The sequence below is a fragment of the Rhinolophus hipposideros genome (assembly GCF_964194185.1).
Source record: "Rhinolophus hipposideros genome assembly, chromosome: 7".
NCBI classification, from domain to species: domain Eukaryota; kingdom Metazoa; phylum Chordata; class Mammalia; order Chiroptera; family Rhinolophidae; genus Rhinolophus; species Rhinolophus hipposideros.
In genome coordinates this window covers 46,951,098-46,974,936 of record NC_138053.1, presented here as the reverse complement: position 1 = coordinate 46,974,936, position 23,839 = coordinate 46,951,098, and the positions used below count along the sequence as shown (strand labels likewise).

The following is a 23,839-nucleotide window of genomic DNA, read 5'->3' as shown; positions in this document are numbered from 1 at the left end:
GCTTTGTATGACCCAGTCACTTCTCTGAGCTTAAGTCCTTGCTTATTGGAAATCTTTTCTGTGCACCCAGGAAATGTAGACAATGCAACCACGTCCGCTCCTTGTGCCGATGTATGCTTTAACAACCATGGATGCTTTTGGTGTTGATGGAGTATGAGCTAGTAAAAAGGTTCCTAAAAATACTTCACCTGGTAGGTTATAACTAGTTATACAATGCAGGCGAGTCTCTGGAAAATGTGCTATTGTATCCCTGGTCAAAATTAAGGTTGGCGCAGACAGTCAACCTAGTTTATATACACACCAAGGGAGATTTCATTTTTCCCTTGAGGTTCTTTTTTTTTGGTCAGGCAGGAGGGAACACATACTCAACTTCAATTTTGAGGTAGGTAACAGATAGTAACGAAAAACACACAGACCCTCTAGGATCTGAGCTCTGTCTACTTTTCTAGGCTCATGTCTCACTCCTCCCAGTGACACAGCAGGCTAGGTAATTACAGCCCACAACGTACCGCTGGTGCTTCTGCATATTGCTCTTAAATTGCTTCTTTGGAAAGGTCACATCCCCAATTGAGTCATCACCCTCCTTTTATTTTCTTCTAGAATCCTGGCATTATCTCAATAATAAATGCTCTCACATTGCACGATGTATAAGTAACTTCATCTGTCCTGCACTACGTTTTGATTACTGGAAGGAAGAAACTGTACATGTCTATCTTCAGTGAGAATAGACCATATGTATTCTATAAATGCTTGAAAGAGTAGTGAAATAGAAATATTTTATTTACAAGTCCGAGGTCTTTTTAATAAAAATAGGCAGAGATCGGTTCATTTTGGACTGTAAATTTGGAGAAGTCACTTCACTCAAATCTCTATTTTGCCTTAAGATAAAACTAGACTGGTCTGCATATTACTAAGATGAAGGAGTCTATTACAAATTACATATTACTATTATCCCTAGCACAAAAGCGCTATTTTAAATTTGAACATGTAAGAGCATTCGGGATAGTGCCTGGCACAGCAGCACGGGCATTACGAAGACAACGGACTTGAATCTAGACATTTTGAAGCCACAGAGGGAATTCAACAGACTGTGTGGCCTTTTCATTGACCATCTTTTCAGACTGCCTAGAAAGAAGACATAGACCTGCCATTGGTACAGCTGCGGCCAATCAGGAATTAAACTATCGGCCCCAAACAAATTCCAGGAGAGATGGAATCAAGAGTCTGAGCCAGGAAGGAAGTTAGGGTATCTGAACCTCGCAAGTTGTAGACATCAGTGCGCATCATCCCATACGGCTCTGCAATAAGACTACATGACAGAGGAAGTCCATCTGATGCTTACACTGATCCTCAATCCTCTTCTGCAGCCTACCACCCGACCAAGACTACTAAGAGTATCAGCATATTCTGTGGGCTTAAACCTACCTACACTGCCCTTGGGGTTATACAGCAGGACTCTGTGGTAGCTTTCTGAAACGTTAAAGAAAATGCTAATCGCTTTTCTTCATGGAATCCTATGTTTTTTCCTCATCTCCCAAAGAGCTAGTGTTAGAGTCAGAATGGCACGGGTCAGAAATAAGCTGCCTCCCACTGTTCAGATTCTACACAGTGTACAAATTTTTATATATTGCCACAAATTTTACAAAGAAACGATTCCTTCCTCGATCTTCCACCTACATCCTCCCAAATGCCCAATTAAAGAAATGTCTTAGAAACGATTATTTAGAATATTCTTTCCTTTTGTTACATTAGATTTGTTAGCATATAAAAAGTTAGATGACAAAGGTTTTGGAAAGTCCAGTTGGCAGCAGAGTTGGAAAACACATGGGCACTCAGAAACTAGATGCAGAAAGGTACCTTACTCTGCATGTATATGCTGATAAGAGTACTATTTTGGGGATACCCTGAAGATCTTTGACCTAACGAAAAGCCCAAGAGACAGTTCAGAGTAGAAATAATTATCATAACCTGATTCCCTGTCTAAAGTAAAATATATCATTTTTAACCAGATATAAATATAGATATGCCAAAAATGTAAAATAAACAAATATACTGACTGCCTACAGCTTTTATCCTTTGTATTAAAAAAGAAAATAACACAGGCAATGCATAAGCTTTTCTTAGGTGTGTCTTAGAAGTCTTTCCAGATAGTTTAGTCTTTAAAAATAGGTGGCTTTCAGTTCCATAGCTTGTTTCTACAGAAACAGCTACCAGCAGACTCATTTTAAAATAATTCTCTTTAGCTAAAAAAATCAAAAAGGTTTTTTTTGTTTTTACCTTTCTGGGGAATTAATAGCTGAGAACAATAATTAATACTATACACAACAGGCGATTTTTAGCTAAGATAGTTAAACTTCGCTTAGCTTTGAAATTGGAACAGAATTTTGGATGAAACTTAAGAGATGTTAACCATAAACTTACAATAACTGCTCTACTGCAAAATTTGTAAGTCACATTTCCAATGTCCCTCTTTCCTCATTGAAAATTACTGAAGGTCCTCCTTTATTATCAAAGCTCAAAGACACTTAAGCCATGGTATACACATAAGTAGATTTGAAAATTGCTTATCATCACCTACAAAGTTACACAAGAGATTCCAGTTCAAGTTGACAGACAAAACATAAACTAGATTTAAAGTGCTGTATTAAAAAACAAAAAAAATACAGTTTGCATTTTGGGGTAATTAAAATAAGTAGAGATCTGACACTTTAAAGAAATGAAAAACACATATTGGATTATCATTCTGTAATTGTTCTATTTTGCTCTTTTCATTCTAAGAATGCAGTTTTATTTACAGAATGACAGTTAGTTGGTCAAATTTATGCTTAAGACATTTATACACCTTAACCAGAGGGGTTGCAGAGGCTACAACACCAATCAGCTATTTTAAACTCTCTTATGTTAAATATGAACATTTTCCCAATATCACTCTTAAGTCACATCTTATTTATCTTCTTCCATAAGAACTGCATAGCTTTTTTAAATAGTTTAAAATCCTGTAATAAACTACAGAGTTTGCTAGAGTAGAGGTACTCTGGTTAATGCTCAAAATGGTGTGGCCAGAGGAAAAGCATGCATTAAATATGAATGCAATCCTTACCAACACAAATTGAACATTTTTTTCAATAAAAAGCTAGTCCAATATAAGGTCTCATTCTATAAAGATGTATCATTTCCAAATCACAGTGAAAAGAACTCGAATAATTTAACAATTTTGTTTTCTATTAGGTGCCTTACAGACACCTCACTAAAAACAGGCAGTTGACACAACAGAATGACATTTACAGAATGTAATATTGTAGTAACAGTACTGAGATTGATTGTTACAAACTCTTTGAGTATTAAATGGTTACATCCTAATTATTTATATAGAACATTGGTCCAATAACGAAAACAGAGAACAGCAGCTGGAAATTTATCTCATCCAATGTTCAGAGATAAAAGGGTTAACCATTCTTTCCATCATTTTCTGAAGATGTTCCCCTTTTCATATTGAAATCTAACAGCAATTACATTCCAGCGGCATTTTTCCAAGCTACTGCATGAAGAGGATGCTGAAGGCCATCACTATACAGCATACTGCCACATAAGGACTTTTCCGTTCACCTGTTGAAAATAAGGGAGACACTCATGTTGATTAACTGAGTAGCTCATATAGATATGATATGGTTATAACCTACTATTAGAGAAGGGTACATAAGAATCAAGATGAAGTTCTTGCTAAGAAGTCCCATACATTTGGAGGGTGGGTTGGGCAAAACAAGAACTAGATGCAATATAAAAGCAAGTACAATACAGAATGGATTAAACTATATCAACTTATTTCTAAGATGACCTGCTTTTCATTTGTTTAGAAACGCACCATTTCTGTGCCACTGTGTAAACCCAGATATTAAAAAATACAACACAGAATACAGGCTAGAGATCCAAGAGAAATAATCACAAACTCAATTAAGACCAAACAAATATTGCTTATTTCTTTCCTGTAAAAAGGGAAATTTCCACCCACAAAAAGAAATTCAACACATAACTTTTAGCCATAAGTTTTTTTCCTCAGGTAGCAAATCATGACATTTTTAAAGGGGGAAAAATAAGCATTTGTGAATGCAAAAAAACGGGGTGATCAATAAAATTGCATTTTAAGGATGGACATAAAAAATAAAATGTTCAATACAAAGCATATTAGAAAAAACTATTTCCGAGATGGACTTCATACCAAATCTTTTACAGTATGATTACTCTGGGTTAAAAATGAAGAACTTAAAACCTTTTCTGTATGAGTCGATTTTCATATGTGTTTAAGAAGCATTGACACCTGGAGACTTTCCTTTGCATGAAATAGACCTGGAGTTAACTTGTGAAGTGGTCTTGCAAACAGATAAGCGATCTTGTTATTGTGAGTTAACTCAAGTTCATCTTGTTCTTTCCTGTTTCTTCAGTAACTGCAAGGCTGTACAACTCCACAAAGCACCAGACATTTATGCTCTGCCTTGAGGGCATGAGAAAGGAAGAAGAACAAGGCTGCACTACTCCTAGAAATAGTACTGGGTATGTACCTGGCATCCACCAAGAGAAATGGTTTATACTCCTCTCACTTGAGTTTTTTTCTATGATGTTTAAATTCAGCTCTTTCCCAGTAACTAAGGTTCCTTATTTCACTTAGCAAGTTCAGTTAACTACCTCTGGAAAACATCAATCTTGACCACCCTTATCAACTCAAATCCTCAATTGAGCTCACACAGTCATATTGTTAGTAAGTATGTATCTTTGTGTCTGTTCAATGACAATATTCATAAAAGATAACATACACATACAAATAAAATAAACATTTGGTGTTTTTCTGAAAGTATTTTTCTATCCATAGACATTTAATGGACTGCCTTCCAGCTGGAGGAAAATCTAGAACATGAGAGGATAGTGTTTTCACAATATCACTATCTCAACTAGGAAAAAAAAAATATTTTAAAACAAAATTACCTTGAGTTATCATTTCTAAGCAATGCTAATTCCTTCAGGGGATAAAACAAAAACAAGAAACAAACCTCAAGTTAACAAATGAATTAAAAACAACAACAAACCCATTCTGACATAAATTTTAGGTAGATTTCATAAATAAGCCTGTCACTCTTATTAGGGCTAGATATTTGATTATCCAATACAGTCTTATTAAACACCTAAAAAATTAATATTGTCCTAAATTTTCCATCTGCTGGAAATTAATTTTTGAGGAAGTTCTCTTCCTCATCCTCCAACTTAGAATGCTATAATTAACATATGGGTTTCATTTTCCTGTTTTTAATTTTCTTAAAAGAGATTGCCATGTGGGAGAGGTAAACATCTTTGGTTGAACTTGGGCAAAATATTACTTCTTGTCTGGTCTTAGGTCTGTATAAGTGAATGTGAAACAGTTGCTGTAATGTGATGTGTAACATAAGATGATTTGGCTGGGCCTTTTCCCATTAAAACTGCATCTTTTCTTTGTGCATACATTAGTGTTAAGATAAGAGGAGCATGTGTTTGAGAAAGCAGCACAGCAGCGTCAACATTTTCTGAGCCACTTTGCCAAAATGCAAAGCTAATGCTTTCATGTAATTGGCAAGAACGAATACTTTAACTGAACCATTTAACCTATGGCATTCATATAGTCAAGAGAGAAAATAGAAATAATAAATGAGCAAGCAAAAAAGAAAAGGCACAATTTATCATTCGACATAAAAACAGACAAGACTACAAAAAAGCACTAAGAAAGTTACAAACTAGATGTCTTAAACTTTTAGCTATATTGTGAACAAAAGGGTCACCTGGGTTGGCTACTGAATGAAGCTGCAGACACTTCTCTTATTTATTACATAAAATGGATTTAAAATAACTTAATATTTTATTTATGAATTAGCAACTTATTGATAATACTGAGTTAAAAACTCAGATCAGTAATTCGACTTTTTTACATTTTTACCTATGAATACTTAGAATTACTCTAAATTCTCTGTATTCACTCCAACTGTCTTGCTCTTCCATTACGTTCTCTCTTCACAGTTTACTTGGGGTAGTCTTACCACTCTCTTCCTTGACAATATTTTTTCCGGGTGACTTGTCTCTGAAGCAAGCAGTTTGGTGTACGTATATTTACATTTATCATTATCTATCAGCATTAGCCATTGAGGGTACTATTTTGTCTCTTTATCTCTCTCTTCTTAGTTGTTTTTGAAGTGGCTAAGATTTTTCTGTTATTTCAGGGTTTGCAGTTGTTGAGCAGGACTAAATGCCAGATAAGTCTGTACCACAAAGCTTTGTAAATCTAGATTGGATATTCTCAACTTTAGCACTATTGAAATTTTGGACTACTTTTGTTGTAAGGGGCTATCCTGTACATCACAGGATGTTCAGTAACACCCCTGACCTATACCCAGTATATGTCCCCCCAACTCTAGTTTTGACAACCAAAAATGTCTCCAGACATTGTTAAATGTCCCCTGAATCATAACCACTTATATAGGCTATACCTGTGCTTTACCAAACTAAGGTCAATAATACTTTTCATACACACATACACTGAAGGTCACTTTAACATATTAAAAAGCACACGTCTCTAAAAGATATGTTTCAATAGTCAACATATTTTATTTCTTTTTTTTAATTTTAATTAAATTTAGGGGAGAGTCGAACGCAGTCCCCCACTACCACAAATCATGCAGTGGAGTTTCCCACATTTGGGGAAATCCCAGGGGTCAGCACATCCGGAGTGCAATGGATTAGCCTCGCCCTGGGAAAACCACCTTCGTGATCATGGTATCTCCCCTGCCAGGTAAGTATCAATAGTCAATATATTTTAAATGAGGACCTTGAAAGAGGTACTTTTCTTTGAAGCTCTTTGTGCTTATACTATCATCTTCTACAACATGAAACTTAAAAGGCCAAAGAATCTTATGTCATCATAACAGATTTAAAAAGGACTTCTAGATAATTTAGTATTATGCTTACAATTTCCACTGTGTCTAGGTGGTGCCAATCATTAACAGTTAAAGAGAAGAAAAGTTATTCTCTTAAAATTATTTCAATGTTAGCAATATCTGAATCTTAGAAGATGCTACAAATAATTTGAAATTCCTACAGGTAATTTTTATTTTTTTTTATTTTTTTATTTTTTTACAGGTAATTTTTAGTACTTAGCTGAGACTAGGTTATGCCTGTAATTAGCTTCAGATCTATTAAGTTGACTCAGGTCTTTAGAAAAATTTCTAAATATTACAAGAACTTAGTTTATATTTTTCAATCTTTAATAAATTTAGTTTTCTGCTATAGTCATCTTCTAATTTTCCACATCTCTGAGAAGTGAAAACGAAAATAAGACATAATATGCTACAGGGAACATAGCTTATCTAAGGGAAATGAATCTTAAATTCTCCATCTTATTTAAAGGAATTAGTTTGGGGGAATTCAGGCTGTTGTCATTGGCTTACGAGGCTAAATGTCAAACATAGGAAAAACTGTCTTCATTATGAAAGCCTAACAACTTTATAAAAGAAAAAAGTGGTTACATATAAATTCAATGTTAAGAGTACTAAAATCAAACATAAGGGGGTCATGTAAATAATTTCAAAGAGGCCAAGACATATTCACATTTTATTCTAAGTGGTATAAGTACTAATGCCCTGCAGTGGTTTTTTGGGAATGTGGCATGTTAAAAAGGGTATAATCTATTATTCAAAAGTATTGGTGAATTACAGCAATAAAATCCATTTTAGTTCATTAATTACCAATCATTTGAGAGGCTACTATGTGCTGCTGGGCACTGTGCTAAATGTTAGATATTACATACATTGGGGGATGGGAAAAAATATATTATCTGAAAATAAGTACACTTAAATGCTACTCATCTTATTATGAAGTTAAAAGATAACCACATTTACGTTAACTTTGATCAACAGAATAAAGCTCAGCTATGACCACATCGGTTTAATAGACAAAAGTTAAAAAGCAACAAATAACATTCCATGACTTAGTACAGGGCAATAAAATGATTGTTTAGATGGTTGCTCAGCAAGCCTTTCATTGATGAGAAATTCATCCTCAGGTATCAAAATGGTATATATTATAAATAGTATGCTCTCTACTGTAAGCATGTGTGCATAAAACTACATATACATATCTGTCTGAAATCTCTTCAAAACCAGGAACGCATAATATTTGATACGTGAATTTCAAGGGAGATTCTTCTTGTATTTTTCATCTCCCTGCTAATGAAATATGAGGTACCTGCCCAGTCTAGTTTTAAATAGCACAAGTCAAAGAGTTTGGTAGAACTCTACACACTTTTCCAAAACTAAAGAAAATTAGGAAGGCTGCACTTTTAAAACTGACATTTGATTTGTGTGAACAGGACGTAAGTAAATTGGCCAACAATTTATAGCTGAAGTAGTGGAGGGAGATTATATATAGACACTTACCAATTCTGGCACACTTCCAAAATATACCCAATAATCTGCAAGAATGAAAAAGAAAAAAGTAGCTAGTGATTACTGGGAAAGGTAAATCATTCTCTCAGTATCTTACAGAAAATTCATTACATACTAGCATTTTAACTTCTGATGCTTTGCTTCAAAAATGAAATTTATTTGATGTCGAGCCACCACAATAACTTATCAACTATCAATGTACAGACATTGTTACAAACTGGAATATATGTGGTGTCATAGGTTAAACCCAGGTTAAATTAATATCTGAGTGGCAAAAATTTGCACCAGGGCTTACTACTAGGATTAATTCAGTCAACTTCAAGTGCTTTACCTTCAAAAATAGAAAATACATATACTAAGTTAAATAAAAATTAATTTTGAGAAAATGGTAAGTGAATAGTTTAAATGAATTTTGACTTTGAAAAAATAGAACTCTCATACGATAAAACCTTACTTCTTATAGAATGTACCTCTATATTTAAATGATCTAATAATCACAAACTCCAAAGACAGCATTTAAACAACTACGTCATTCCATAAGGAGGAATACAAAAATATGTGCCTATGTTTTCAACACAAATAGAAAAATCCTAATTTAGCGACATTATATACGAGTTAACTAAATATAGCAATTAAAACACATATATTCTGGAAATAAAAAGAATTAAAGTGAAGATGTCCATTTCAATTCTATGAATGAATATATTATGAATTAAATACATATCATATGCATATATCACTTATTTGCCATGTATAAAACAGCTTAAAAACAAAGCTGAGTCATTCTATGAATAGAGATATCAGAAAAAAATAAAAACATTGTAGATAACTATTTTGTTGGTCTGACAGAACAATGGTGTTACACATGGTTACAAATCAAGATAAATTAACATTACTTATTGCAGTAAGTTAGGAATGGTGTAACATAATAACGAGACTTAAATTCCAGAGAAATTTGTATCACACTTTTTTGCCCAAAGAGATAGCTGGCGAATGCATCATTATATTAGAATGATTAAGATGGAAAAAAATACTGGTTCAATTAAGTTCTACATAGGTTCTTCTTCTGAAGTATAATAACTTCCTGACCTGAAAGCAAAAAGTCTCTTACTACTTACTTCAGATTAAATGAAATGGGTGAAAATACAAGTTTATTTTGTAGAATGGACATTCTGACAAGAGTAACAATTTTATTATAGGAATCAAAGGACAAAGATCATATATATTCTTGAAAGTAACAGAATAATATAAGGGCCAGATTGTGCCTAAGTTTAATAGCATGTACCACTCAATAGAGTTCTTATAAGGACTAAATGAGTTATTACACAAAGTCTTTAGAATAGTGACTAACGTGCTGTGTTCAATAGTACATAGGCTGAAGGCACATGTGAAAATGCCAGATAGCACTTTAAATTGGCTTACGTTTCATCAAAAAATGGAAGACAACTGGTTAGTGATCTGCAATGTCATGGTTGCTTGATTCTAAAAAGCAATATAATATGCACCACTGATTTAAGGCTACTCTGGTTATGGGACTCAGAGGTAAAGGTATCTGAAGCTCCTTCACGGGAAGCTTAAAGACCCACAGAACACAATCTGAAACCATGTGATCACAGTCAAGTTCTTTTCAGATCTGATATTCTAGAAATAACTCAAAGTATCATTAGGAAGTTGGTACAACACAGTTAGCCTATTAAAAGCTATTTAAATAAAACAAATTTCCTAACTTGGCCACTTAAGAGATTTATCAGTACCATTTTGGCCTTTTGACATTTTTCCCCACCTAGACATATTTCTGTACTGTCCCAAATTCTATTTATTAAAACACAGGAACTTTACTAGTTAGTGAAAAACCAATACAATTTTGCTGTGGAGCTTCTACGGCTACAAGCCAATAAATGTATCTGCTGATAAAGCTATCAGGTCTACGAAAATAGGAAACGAGACAAAGTAGTAATCTTTTTCTGCTGATTTTTAGTTGTTATTAATTGAAGCAGCAAAAAATTAATTGATTTTCAACAATGAAGTCATCAAGAACTCGTTTTATCCAATTGGTTTAGACATCTCCACGAAAGCACGGAATAATAAAAGGAAAGTTTTTGATGAGTCTTATAAAAATGTTTTGTAACAAAAAAGAACAATGGCCTATACAATTTTTTTCGACAGAAAATATGTCTTATACAGAGGTCAAAATAAAATGGGGCTTAACATTTACATAAATAGAAACAAAGTCTTTTTAAAAAAGCTTTCAAATAGTTGATTGCATCAGTATGCAATTTAAAATGTAAAAACAAGCATGCTATTTCTTTGGTCTTTTATGTAGGAGAAATATACTACTACTCAACCTCTACTGTAAGGTTGGCAGCCCTGAGAACTCCTTTTTTAATGTAGCATGTTATGGATGTATTCCTGCTCCCAAAGGAATGAGGGGCAGTCGTGTTTCCACATGCAACCTACTTTCTTCATAATGACATCTATAAAGTCTAAATATTCTACTCCATTACTATGCAATTATTCTTTAATGAAATAAACACGTATCTTATTAGATAGACGTTATATATTATATTAAAATTCCAAGCAATTGATCAATGAGAATGTTTACTGGTTCCTGCCATATGCTTTAACCCTAACTTAATGGTTTGGGGACGCAGAGGAAGGCAAGGAGGAAAGAAAACTGGCTGGATAAAAGGCTTCATGTATAACCAAGAAACAAACAAAATTACATAATTTCAGCAGGTGGATAAAGTATTAAATTGAGTGCTGAAGACTAAGTGCAATGAAAGTTCAGAGAAAAAGATGGAATGACAAGAAGACAATTTCTGCAAAGCATTCTCATAAAAACTGATGGACAAATAACTCAGTTTTCAGTTTTTGTAGGTTAAATAAAATCCCTCAAGCCAACAGATAAAGATTATCAGTTTACTAGAACATTATTACTGATTTTCAATATTCAAAATTAGTTGGGGGTTCTATTTATTCCTTTTACACATGTTCAAACAATGCCAGGAAATAAAAAGGAAGAGTAACAAATGCCAAATGATTTAGATAATGGGATGTTTGAATAAATGCTACTGACTCCAAAGATAGAATGGAATTGAAGGAAAGAGAGCAGACATTATTACTCTCATAGTTGAATATCTACCAGCTGGCCTCCTGAAGGAGCTTTTAGTAGTGGAAAAGCAGAGTTTGACCTTGCAGAATCCTAATTTGGCATTTTTTCTATCCATTAAAAACAAAAAGGGTGCTGAAGATAATTATTCCTATGTGAAATATTATATTTTTTCACTTTATTTCTTAAAATGATTAAGTGAGGTACACGCTCTTATTAAGAAAGGATTAAGACAGTTATCTGCAAAATTAATAAATATCTAAGGCAGAGAAAGTTTACATAGTTTTCACTATATAATCTCTCTCTTTTTACATACTCTTCCTTTTGGTTGAATTCAACGTGTACTTCTGTATTATGGACATGGCACTTTAAAAATTTAATTCTGTGTTATTAAGCCCAAATTTTTTGGGGGTATGAATGTATAATTAAAAGGAATGTGACATGACCAAGACTTAATTTTTACTACTGTTTAAAGTAAATAAATTTCTCCCAAAATGTTTGCTTTATGATACAGACAGGGAACTTCTATGATTAGAACAGTATTGGATTGGAGAGGGAATATCTGTATCATTACTGTTATGGACACAGTGCTTGCAAACTGTTTAATGCTTTAGAAATGTGATAACCAACTTTACTAATTATTCTATTAAAAACTAAGGCCATACACTGCCTTTGAAAGCACAAAGTTGTACCTCTTAATTACAGAAAAAAATATTTGTGGCATCTTTTTAAACATACTTTTTTTTTTCAGTCTAACACATTTCAAGTCACTTCTGATATTTACCCTTTTAGTTAGTAAGATTCTGTGAGTATTAAGTTTTTGGATTTTTAAAAACAGAGGGACAAAATAATGAAAAATGTTATTACAAAACTAAGTTACATACAGGAATTAAATTATTTAATGACATGTATAGTAATTTACATTCAATGCCTTTAAGAACTAATTTGTGTGATTAGACATCTTTAGTAACATACCCAGTTTTATTTCTGTCCAGGATGCTGGGTGCCAAGGATCGGATATAAGCACAGGTACATATAAGCAGCAAGATTACAGTCAACAGACTCTGAAAATTGAAAATGGCAGACTAAAAAGAGAAAAAGAAAAATTAATATCACAAGAACTGCATTGGTAAACCATGCCAGACAAGTCCATATTAAGAATCGTACTATTTTCTTCAAAAAAGCAAAAAGGATGACATGACTGAGAACACTTAAAACCAAAATAATGAGGTGTACTGAGACTATACTTTCTTTTTCATTTTTTGGGCCAAAGAATGGAGAAGACTGAACAAAAATTCTAAGTTCAACAACTTGAAAACCCAATCAAAATGCCAGGAATCCAAAATAGCTCACCAAAGCTGACTCAATATGTTATCACGACAGAGGTTCAGGAGCCCAGACCATGAGTGAGGCCACGGCGTCTCCAAGCTCTGCCAGTAGCTGGCTATATGACCTTCCTTGAATCATTAGCCTAAGTCTGTTTCACATCTGTAAAACTGGGTGGAGAGTGGGGAGACAGACTAAATGTTGGCTAAAGTTTCCTTCAATTCTGAAATTATTTTAGGATAAGAATGCTTTAAATTTAAGCAATCATGTTCCATGCACTGACTCATACTAGGTTATTAGGTTTTGGTGAAAGAATGGCGCTTGCTTGCTCATTCACTGCTGATTCTTTAAAAGTTATAAACAAAATTGAACACAGGAATCATACGAAATCATAGGTTTCCAGTCAAAGTAAAATACAGATGGGCCTTACTCTATTCAGTTCAGTCCAAGTATTATCTTTTGGAGGAAGTCTCCTGGAACTCATCTGCTTCCCCTCTCCTATTTCATATAGAACTTTCCTTTCTGTTCCCACAGCAAACTGATAGGCATTTATTGTTAATACTCATGCCTGAAAAGTGGACATTGTCTTATGACTCTGAATCCTCAGCACCTGACTATGCACTTGCTAGACAGTGAGAGCCCAATAAGGGATTGTTGAATGAATAAAACACATTTTTAAAACTGCAGAAATACTACTGTATATATAACAGCCCGAAAGAATCCAGTAAAAAATTATTACATACATCCAGTAACATAAGGGAATTAAATAAGGTGGCTGGCTGCATAATTCATTTAAATCAATAGCCTTCATGATTATATTATCACCAGTTGGAAGACATAGAAAAAGGACTCAACTACAACAAAAAGCTAAAATATCTAGGATTAAGCTTAACATGAAATACACGACATTGACACCAAGGGACAAAACTGACAAAATCTTAAAACATACTGAAGAACATAAAAGCAGAATGAAGTGGTAGACCAGATTCTTATATTGGAAGGGAACATGGTAAAGCTAATCTGCAAATTTAAAGTGAACCTACTACCAACATGTTAGTTTTGAAATAGAGAACTGATTTTGAAGTTCATATTAAAAAATAACAATAGCCAGGAAAATGCTACAAAAAGAATTAGTTCTGTCAAAAACTGCCATAATATGTTTTAATCTTTTACATGTTTTGATGATATTTATAAACTGTTCAAAAGATTTTTAAAAACTATACGTTATTTACTAATATCCGTAAGGACAAAACATGCTTATGTACAATGCTAAGTGGTGGGAAAGCAGCATGTACGATTTCACAAGCAGTATATCTTTAGCTATGTAAACATTTATGCAAAAAAGAGAGGGGAATGCAGTGATTATCTCTAGAAGGTTTTTAACCTAATTCTCAACTTTGCTGCATTTCTCAGATTTTCTAAGTGTTACTTTTATGGCCTGAAAAAGATAAACAAAAATCACTTTTATTTATTTAATAGTTGTTTTTCTATGGAAATCATTTCTTCACTGATATAGCAAAGGTAAAGTTTGATATGCCTTGGTTTTTAGTTGAATTGGATTTTAACTTTGCATCTGTGAAGGCAAGTGATATACGTTTTATGACTTGAAATAAATTAATAAACTCTAACGATCAATTCTAGTAGAAAACACAGTATCTCACAATGCTTATCTTTCAAAGGTCATATTTTGAACATGTATATAAGTATGTTAATAAATAGTATTTGATAATAATAACCTCATGAAATATAAAGCACAATTTCCTTCCAGCCAACATAACTAAACATATTTAGTATTTACTCTGGTGCATGAGGCTACACATGGGATTTAAAAAATACATAGCACGTTTCCTTTCTGCCAGGACTTTACAGCTAACAATAACTGATATATACTGAGTGCTTGCCTTGGATTATCTTATTTATCCTCATATATGTTATTAATACCCTTAATTTATACAAGAGACAACTGATACATAAAGCAGTTACAACGGAGTTAGAACAGGGAATATATTTAAAAAACTAAATAGCAACTCACTGCAGCATATCTAAGTGACAATTGACACATGCTGACAAAAAAAATGCTGTTTTCATAAAGAAAAGTCAGAAAAGGCTTCAAGGAAAAAGCAGGAACTGAATCAAGTCTTGAAAAGGCACAATTAGATAGGCAAAAAAAAAGAGCAGAGTCCAGAAGAGACAAAAGCATGGAAAATATCCCCCACAGAATCAGGAATTTGCATCTTCAGGAAATAATGAGCAGATTTATTGTATTGAGCAAAGGATTCGTGTAGTAAAGTGTCTGGACAATAAATTTGTAAGAGGTTTATCATCTTCCTAATGGAGTATCTAAATTCATGATTTCGCAATGTGTACTTTTTTCTTCCCTGAATGTCTTGTTAAAGAAACATGCTTAAATGATATAGTGTCTGGGATTGGTTTCTAAATAATCCAGTGTGCGTGTGGTGGAAGGTGTGGGGTTGATGATGAAATGCTGAGTATATAGTTTCATTCTTCTTTCTACCTATGTACGTTTGAATTTTTTTATAATGAAAGATTTTAAGAGGCACTTAAAAACATGCCTATTATTAAAGAAGTGGGATGTGTATGTATACATTTGTATGTGAATCCATTTACAAATAAAAATCATTTACAAGTATGTAATATATGATACATACAACTTTGTTCCTCTGGTTTATAAATCCTAACATTTAAACAAATAATCTTAGGTGGTAAAGTCTTGTAGATGTACTTAGACTGTTTCAAACTTACAGACATTAGCCCGCCACTGCTTAGCCTCCCTAAGCATTTCTCTTAATGCTTAGCATCTGTTGCCCATTGATATAAAATTTTAGTCTCAGGGTTAAAGGAAACAGATGTTCCTGTTCTATAGAAAAATAATTGGGATTTTCAAGAGGAAAGTGTTATTAAAGGGAAGGGAGGAAGCTAAGAAAAAAGTAAGCATATTTGATCACAAAATAGAGGGAAAGAGGATAAAAAAGGTGATAAGGAAAGGAAAATTCATTTAATGTGTCTAATTTTTTCCAGACCTTTTAAATCCTGAAATCCTTTTCAAGGTATTCTGTGTTTTTGCACATGCCATATAATGTTGCCTGCCTGGTGAACTGACTCAACCTTCTGGTCTCAACTGAAACGTTACCTCTTCTGTGAAGTCTTCCCTGACCCCACTCTCCACACCGAGCAGAGTCAGGATCTTTGTCCATGTATGTATTAAACACATTACCTGCCTAAGATAGCACCCATCAAACTACTGCAATTGTATCCTTTATTTTACTGAGGTTCTTATCAATCCCGTGTCTACCCTGTTTCCCTGAAAATAAGACCGAGCCAGGCGATCAACTCTAATGCATCTTTTGGAGCAATGATTAATGTAAGACCCAGTATTATATTACATTACATTATATATTAATTACAATATATTATATTATATTATATTATATTATATTATATTATATTATATAAGGCCCGGTCTTATTTTACTATAAGACTGCGTCTTACATTAATTTTTGCTCCAAAAAACACATTAGAGCTGATTATCTGGCTAGGTCTTATTTTTGGGGGAAACACGGTAGCAAACAAGAAAGTACACAGTAGTCACTGAAAAATGCTGACTAAACAGGAATTTGAAAGCAATTGCAAGTAATGACCATTTTACCAAATGCAAGCGCATACTTAGATTCCAAATTAACAACGTATGTTACTGAAAAAGTATAGATCAGACTGCTAAATATGTTGTTAACTATTCAAGAGAAACCACACACTCCTTTGTATTTATAATTACTTGTCAATGGTATTTGGAAAATCTAGAAGGAAGTAGAGAATGTCCTTATATTTATGTTAAGGGCCCAGGCTATAGAGTAAAATAAAGGCCTGAGGTAATTTCCTTTCAATATTTAAATCTTTTTATGTCACAAACTGGAATTCAGAGAAAGTTCTATCAAGTAGCCAGCCTTAAGGCGCTTGCATATGGGACAAGGTGTATTTTTCTGACTCTACCTAAAAGATACACATCTTTAAGAGTTCTGGATGACTGAGTAGGAAATCTGTCTGGCAAAATATTCTAGAACCTCAAATAATTCTCAGATTTAAGGTTTACCTAGTTTTCTGTGAGGACACCCTATGACAGTGCTGGGAGGTTATATAGTGGCATGCTATCCAGTTTAATAAGTATAACTACCTATTAAGCATTAAATAATGTACTTGGAATTAAGGAGTTATAAAATACAAGACGATTTGTTCCTTCTGGAGGAGGCTCTAGGGAAGAATCCATCTTCCTGCCCTTTCCAGCTTCTAGAGGCTGCCTGCATTCCTTGGCTGGTGACCCATCACTCTTAGCAAAAATGATTCCATAGTCACTTCTTTTGTGACTATGACCCTCCTACTTTCCACTGACAAGGATCCCTGTGATCAGATCCGCCCCCCTCCCCGTAATTCAACATAATCGCCTGGTCCAAAATTCGCAACTTAATTAATTATGCAAAGTCCCTTTTGCCAGGTAAGATATGTTTACAGGCTTTTTTGGTCAGCATTCTGCCTACCACACCTACAAACAGCCCGTTTCATAAAGAAGTATCCAATAACATTCCCTAGATTCTGGGCTTCCTGGGCACCCTCTGGAGCACAATCTCAAATACAATCAGAATGGTAACCCTTGGGGTGTGGAGTATTGCAGCCCTCCCTTGATCTTTGACGGTCAGTCTCAGAGATGTGCTCACTCTTCTAAACAAATGGCAATGGAGATCCCAAACTATTTTTCCTTAAGGCCCCTTTTATGATCTCCATACTCCAGCTCTATCACACTAATTATAGCTAATCAGAGCTTCTGATAGGCTTCAAATAATTAATGTTATTGTGCTAAACTAATTTATCCAAACCAGAAGGAAATAAACTTGCTAAGTCAATTACTTTGTACAATCATTCCAAAGTAAATCTATTCAAAATAATTAAAATAATTCAGAATTTCATTTGGCCACCACTATAGTGCATGAAATCCTTTATCAATTAATCAATATTCATCAATACAAAATGTAGTGTCCAAAAACGAAATTACTTGTAATGTTGACACATCTTTTAAAAATGCTCTATACTCAAGTCAGTTTGAATAGTTAGGAATATTTATTTCAGATTCAATTTTTGTCATTTTATCTATATAATTTCTTATTTTCAGAATCATTTCTGAATGTGAAAACTATATTCACTGAGTTTGAATTTAAGGACAAGAATTCAACATAGGGTTTTGTTTTTAGATGTATAAATAAAAATACTTCTGAATAAAAGAAACCATCCAAAACATTAGTAATACAGGGGGAAAAAGGAGAAAAGATCAATTCAGTATAAAGGTTCAGATAAAGAAGCAATGAGAAAAGCAGTAGAAATATACATATTAATATGCTAAACAGTGTTTTGTCCAGAGCTCTCAATGACTGGCTGCTAACCATATTAAACCTGCAGAAAAGACTGATTAAGCCTACAGTATTCTCATTAGTCGTGGAACACTTAAACTATATGTAGCTTATTTATTTTTAGGACTATTAAAGTAAATTGTTCAACAGATTTGTTAATTAAGAGCCTTCTTTATGCATAACACTGTCTGCGAGTTTTAAATGTTGACTGCCTCCTATATGGGAAATAAATTTTTACTGACACATTAATTATTCCAGTTTAACTGAAATTCACTTTAAAACAAGAATTGAAAATCAAAGACTTAAATTTTTAAACCTCCAAATAGTAACAATTTCACCTGTTTTAATACCTACTGGGCTTACACAAAACTAAAGTCATTTACCCCTCTATGGGGGGCCAAAGGAAATCCAGAAATGACATACCTGACCTCATTGTGATTAAAAATTATACAGCACTGGAAAAGTGGGTCAGCATTGTATCATTTACAAATCTGGGTCAGGTCAGCATTTCCCAACTAGTCTGTACTTGTAAATTTATATGTACCACTATCATCCCTTAAAATGGAAAACATGGAAATGTAAGGATAAATGTAAGCCTGTATGGGAATGTGTACACACACACACACACACACACACACACCATTTGCCCCAAATAACTTGAGTACAGGTGATTGAAATGATTTTCACTAACAGAAATATTTAACATTTTGTTTTTGCATTATTAGCCCATAAATTCAATCTTTGTTGCTTATTGTAAGGTAGCACAGATATTACCAAACATACAAGTTATTTTATCTTAGTTTAATTTGAAACCAAGAAACCAGGATTACTTTAAGCTTCAATGTTAATAACATATCAGCTTCTCTTAGCAACAGTGGCTACCAAACATCTGGATTATTTAATGAAATAATCCAACTATATAAACTTGTCTTTGGATAAATTAGCATCTCTACATATCAGTTAATTTCACTTGTAAAATGAGGGGGCTGGACAAAATAGCCATTTGATCTCACTGGTCCTGTTTCAAACATGAGGAGAGATCTTCTCGACTTACACTTGTCACTTAAATTAGTAACTTTCATGGTTATCAGTAAAGCTACAGTCCAGAGTACAAGCACCTCAACTCGGTTCTCCACTGGCAACATTAGCGGTCATTTGCACTTAGGTTCACTCATTGTCATGGTACCTACAATGCATTTGCTGTGTTTGTGTTGCTTAGTTTTTAGAGCTATTTTACTAACAACTCAGATCTAAATATAAAGCAATAGCGTATCAAAGGTGTTAAAAGAAAGCGTATGTGTAACTGTAATAAATAGTAGACTTAAAAAATAAATAAATGCTTCACATGTTTTTGACAAACGATTTTGACGAGAAAAGCATTCTGAAGGACACAGTGCAAATCTTATTTAAAAAATTACTCTCACCATGCAATCAGAAGAGACAAAGACTAGTAAAAATGGAAAAGCTTCCAAATACATGGAGTCAAATATGGTTATGAACTCTGGCTACTCATTAGCATTTGGAGTTTTTAAAAACAATGCCCCGAAATTTGGATTGAATAGGTTGGGCATCTACAGTTTCTCAAAGCTCCCTGGAAGTTTTTATTATAGTCAGGGCTACAACCATTATGGACCAGCATCCACTTCAGTGATTTTTCAAAGTGTGGTTCATGGAACCCTGTCATGGGTTTATGAGGTCAAAGTTAGTCTTATAATACCAAAAAGATATCTGCTTTTCTATTGTGATTTTTCTGTGTGTTACTGGTGCAAAAGTAATAGTAGCAACAGAATTATCATCTTAACCAACTCCCTCTATCCCCAAACCACTGAGGCACACAAAGGTTTCTTTTCTTCTTGAATTTCTTGTGGCACTAACGGTATTGTTGTATAATAAAAAGAGCCTAAGATTTGGTGACAAAGTTGTCAAGTCTTAGCTTTGTGAAGTATAAGCTGTGTGATCTTGGGCAAGCAGTTAACTCTTCTGTGCCTTTTTCTTCATAAGCAATGTAGTCAATAATGTAAGTCTTTAAAAACTGGAGTTGTGCTTCATCAACCTTCACGAAGCATTTTTAAAATGATTTCCTTATTTATCCCTTCTTATAACCTAACCACCGTGTTTCCTTGAAAATAAGACCAGGTCTTAGTTTTTGCTCCAAAAGACGCAGTAGGGCTTATGTTCAGGGGATGTCATCCTGAAAAATCATGCTAGGGCTTATTTTCCGGTTAGGTCTTATTTTCGGGGAAACACGGTACTATTGCCAAGAGTTGAGGCATTCAATCATCTACTATCTGTGTCACAAGATGCCCTTTGGCTCCACAACGGCCATTTCCTTTATTTATCTACAGGATAGAGAACACTGTCCCAGTTCTAGCTAATGATTGCTTCCCTAATCTAGCTAATGATTCCTTCTCTAATCACTAATCAATTTAACTCAGAGGTGTCCAAACTGTTTTCAACGTTTTTTACCTAGGGCCATATGCGGTAAAATACACAAACAGCCGGGCCACTCACTGGAGGTGAAGTACGTATTGCCTCACCTGGTTTATGTAAGTAAACTAAATATATTTTTGGAATTTGCTGCAGCCCAATTAAAAATGGATTGTGGGCCGCAGTTTGAACATCCCTGGTTTAACTATAAAATGTGGGCAATAGCTCAAACTCTGCAGGGTTTGTGAGCATTAAATGAGAATAACTGTACACCACTTAAGATACCAACACGGTAAAAAATGAAAATAAACTTCCTTAGGTTCACTAAGTAAAAGATGGGAACTGGCAATGATTCTGACCCTATTTGGCTCAGTATAAAGCCTTTATGGTCTTTCCACTACATATACTGTCTTTCCTCAGGCTAGCAGGTAACACTTGGAATTTACTTACTTAATCATCTTCCCAACTGGACTGTGAAGTCCTTGAAGACACTGAGCATGTCTTATATGACTTTGTATCTCCAGACTCATTCATTGGAGTACTAAGTCTAACTGACACTGTGATGTAGATTAAAAGTCTTAGTTTCTACTTTAAGAACTCTGCCCAGAGAGGAGAGAAATATAGGCAAGACTCTATTGCTTTTTTTCTCGTGTTAGTGCAATGCTAGAGGGATGCTGGAGGTGTAGACACGGACAATGGATGCTCAAACAGATACCTAAAAGCAGTAGAGACAGAGAAGGCGCAAGGAAGGCTTTTTGGGAAGAGATGAAATTTCAGATGAATCTTGAAGGATGTAAATTAGGGAGACCAAGGCATTGTGCATTTGTCAAAAGTATTAACTCATAAGTATTAACTCATTGTCAGACTGTTTATGCTCTGATAGTTGTACGTTGTTACTGCTGATAAACATTTTATGGCCTTGAAATGCATTTAAAAGACTGCATTCATTAAAATACAGCAGTTCAGATTTGAGTCATTATTATTGGGTTACCTCGCAAACACGTATCAAGTTTGGGAGGAAACTCAAAAAGAAACTTCGTTGTGCAGTTCTTCCAACTACAATGTACTTTCTCTAAAATGCTGACATCCTAAGCTCACAGGAACAGAGCAGGAATGAAAAATTAATCACCTGGCAGTTTCTATTATCCACCCATGTCTGATCGGCGTATTCTACTTGAGGGCAACAGATCACTAAGACATATCAGTTATGTTGTTTCTATTAACAACAGCCTGAAGATTGCTGGCACCTGGATATTAAGGTAAGTTTGAGCCCTGGCTTCACTACCTATTAGGTGTGTGACCCCAAGCATGTCAGTCTTTTTGTTCCCTGACTTCCTTCACATGTAAACATCTACTCAGAAGTTTTTCAAACACAGCCTGGCACACATCAAGTGCTAACAAATGAGAGCTACTATTGTTATGTTTGGAAAAAACAAATATGGCCAGTTTAAACACTGTTGATTTTAATTACAGTTATCTGTCTTGCTTTCAGCTAGTACATAAGACAATTTGATGATGAAAAAAAGAATATATCTTTGACTTGTACTAGGAGTAAAATACTTCAATTTCAGCTTCTAGGAAGATATGCAAGAATGAAGAGTAACAGTCGCTCTACTCTTTTTTGAAATTGAAGAAGGAACCACATTTTCTAAGTTAAGTAACCGCTCACTAGTGATACTCTTTAAGAGCAAGAATATCCATCCTGTCATGTGATAGGTGGGGAAAGAAGCTGCAAAATAGTCATGGCCAGGGAAGGAATAACCTGCCACAAACTGCCATCTCTTCGTTAAGTGGTAAACTTCTCTAGGGAAAAGTCTGTGACTTATGCCCCGCTATAACCAAAGCAGCTGACATAAAGCAAGCTACAAGTAATGAGTTTTCAATTAAATGTCTAAGGGCTTTGTGCTGCAGGAACATCGGGCAACCCAAGCACAGCAACTTTTCAGCATTTTGGGTATCATGGTTGGTTTTGATACAATAATGAAAGGCACGTATCCTTTCCCCAGAAATATGCTCGTAAATACGACATTTGGGACGTGAACTTCATAAATTCACCGTGAGGGCCCGGTGTAGAGGCTGGTGGCATTTACACAACAAAGCCTGGGCGATTATACTGTCACTACTGCTACCACCTCGGTCCTCGGACCACGCTGGCTTTACCTCTTTTTTTCAACCTGGTGATGTAAGCATTCTGTTGCGAACGTTTGTGACTCATTTCAAACTTTTCTAAGCCGGCCCCAACTGTCCAAAGAATCTGCAGTACTCCAAAGTAACACATTTAACCTTAACAGAGTGGGGGGAACGGGAGGGCGGCTGGGGGCCAGGCACCACTTCAGCCACCTTTAGCTCCCAGGAGAGATACCACCTCTGCAGAGCACTCCGGTCATTAAAACCTATAGTTTGTAAAACAGCATCTTTAAGGTCGAGAGAACGAAGGAGAGGCCTCAAATGTGGGGTTGACTGGACGATGAAATAAACACCTGGGTGAGGCCCACGGGGAGATAAGGAGAGGCAAAAAAAACAAGCTTACATTCGAGAAGTCGTAAGGCCTCAAAGGGTCAAGGACCACCGAGTCTATGTAACCGACGGGTTAAGCCGAACCAGCACATTTCTTCCTAACACGTCAAGAAGTGGCTCGGCGGCACGGGACGGGCTCCGCGACCCGGGGTCTTAGGCAGTCCGTCCAGGTTCGCCCGGGCCGGGCCTGCAGAGGCCACAGGAGGCCCGCGCAGCCTCCGAACCCCCGCAGAATCAAGTCAGTGACAGGATTCCCTGGCCCGCGCACCCACGGCTGCCGCCCAACCCTTCAGGCCTAGGGTGGGCCCACAGCCCCGCTAAGAGGCTCAACCGCGATCCCACGGCCCCGGTTCTTACCATAGTGAGGCCGGCGAAGCCTCAGCCACATCACCCTTCCGGGCCCAGGGCGGAAAAGGCGTGCGCGCCCCGCCTGCCCGGCTCGCTCCCTCCCGCGGTCCGGTAGGACCTGTCAGGGCCCCTCCTCCGGAGCCGCGCGACTCAGACGCTAGGATAGGCTCCTCTCTATCGGAAGAGGCGGGCTTAAAAGTCGTCCTGCGGCCGTGCGGAAGTAGGTGACACTCTGATTGGCT

The 23,839-nt window shown here is 35.4% G+C and overlaps 1 protein-coding gene across 1 annotated transcript; it reads right to left on the bottom strand.

Moving 5' to 3' along the window:
• On the bottom strand, nucleotides 1–23,728 carry TMEM167A (transmembrane protein 167A). The gene is made up of 4 exons (XM_081053817.1): nucleotides 23,607–23,728; nucleotides 12,541–12,650; nucleotides 8,448–8,482; nucleotides 1–3,606 (listed from the first exon to the last, which is right to left on the bottom strand). Exons 1-4 carry the CDS (start codon nucleotides 23,607–23,609, stop codon nucleotides 3,536–3,538), a joined length of 219 nt encoding a protein of 72 aa, XP_080909943.1. The 5' UTR covers nucleotides 23,610–23,728; the 3' UTR covers nucleotides 1–3,535.
• Nucleotides 23,729–23,839: the final 111 nt, after the last annotated feature.

Coding starts and splice junctions, on each gene's coding strand:
- TMEM167A (XM_081053817.1), bottom strand. Junction 8,483..12,540: donor CTGGACAGAAATAAAACTGG/GTATGTTACTAA, acceptor TCATTCTTGCAG/ATTATTGGGTATATTTTGGA. Junction 3,607..8,447: donor TTGGAAGTGTGCCAGAATTG/GTAAGTGTCTAT, acceptor TATTTTCAACAG/GTGAACGGAAAAGTCCTTAT.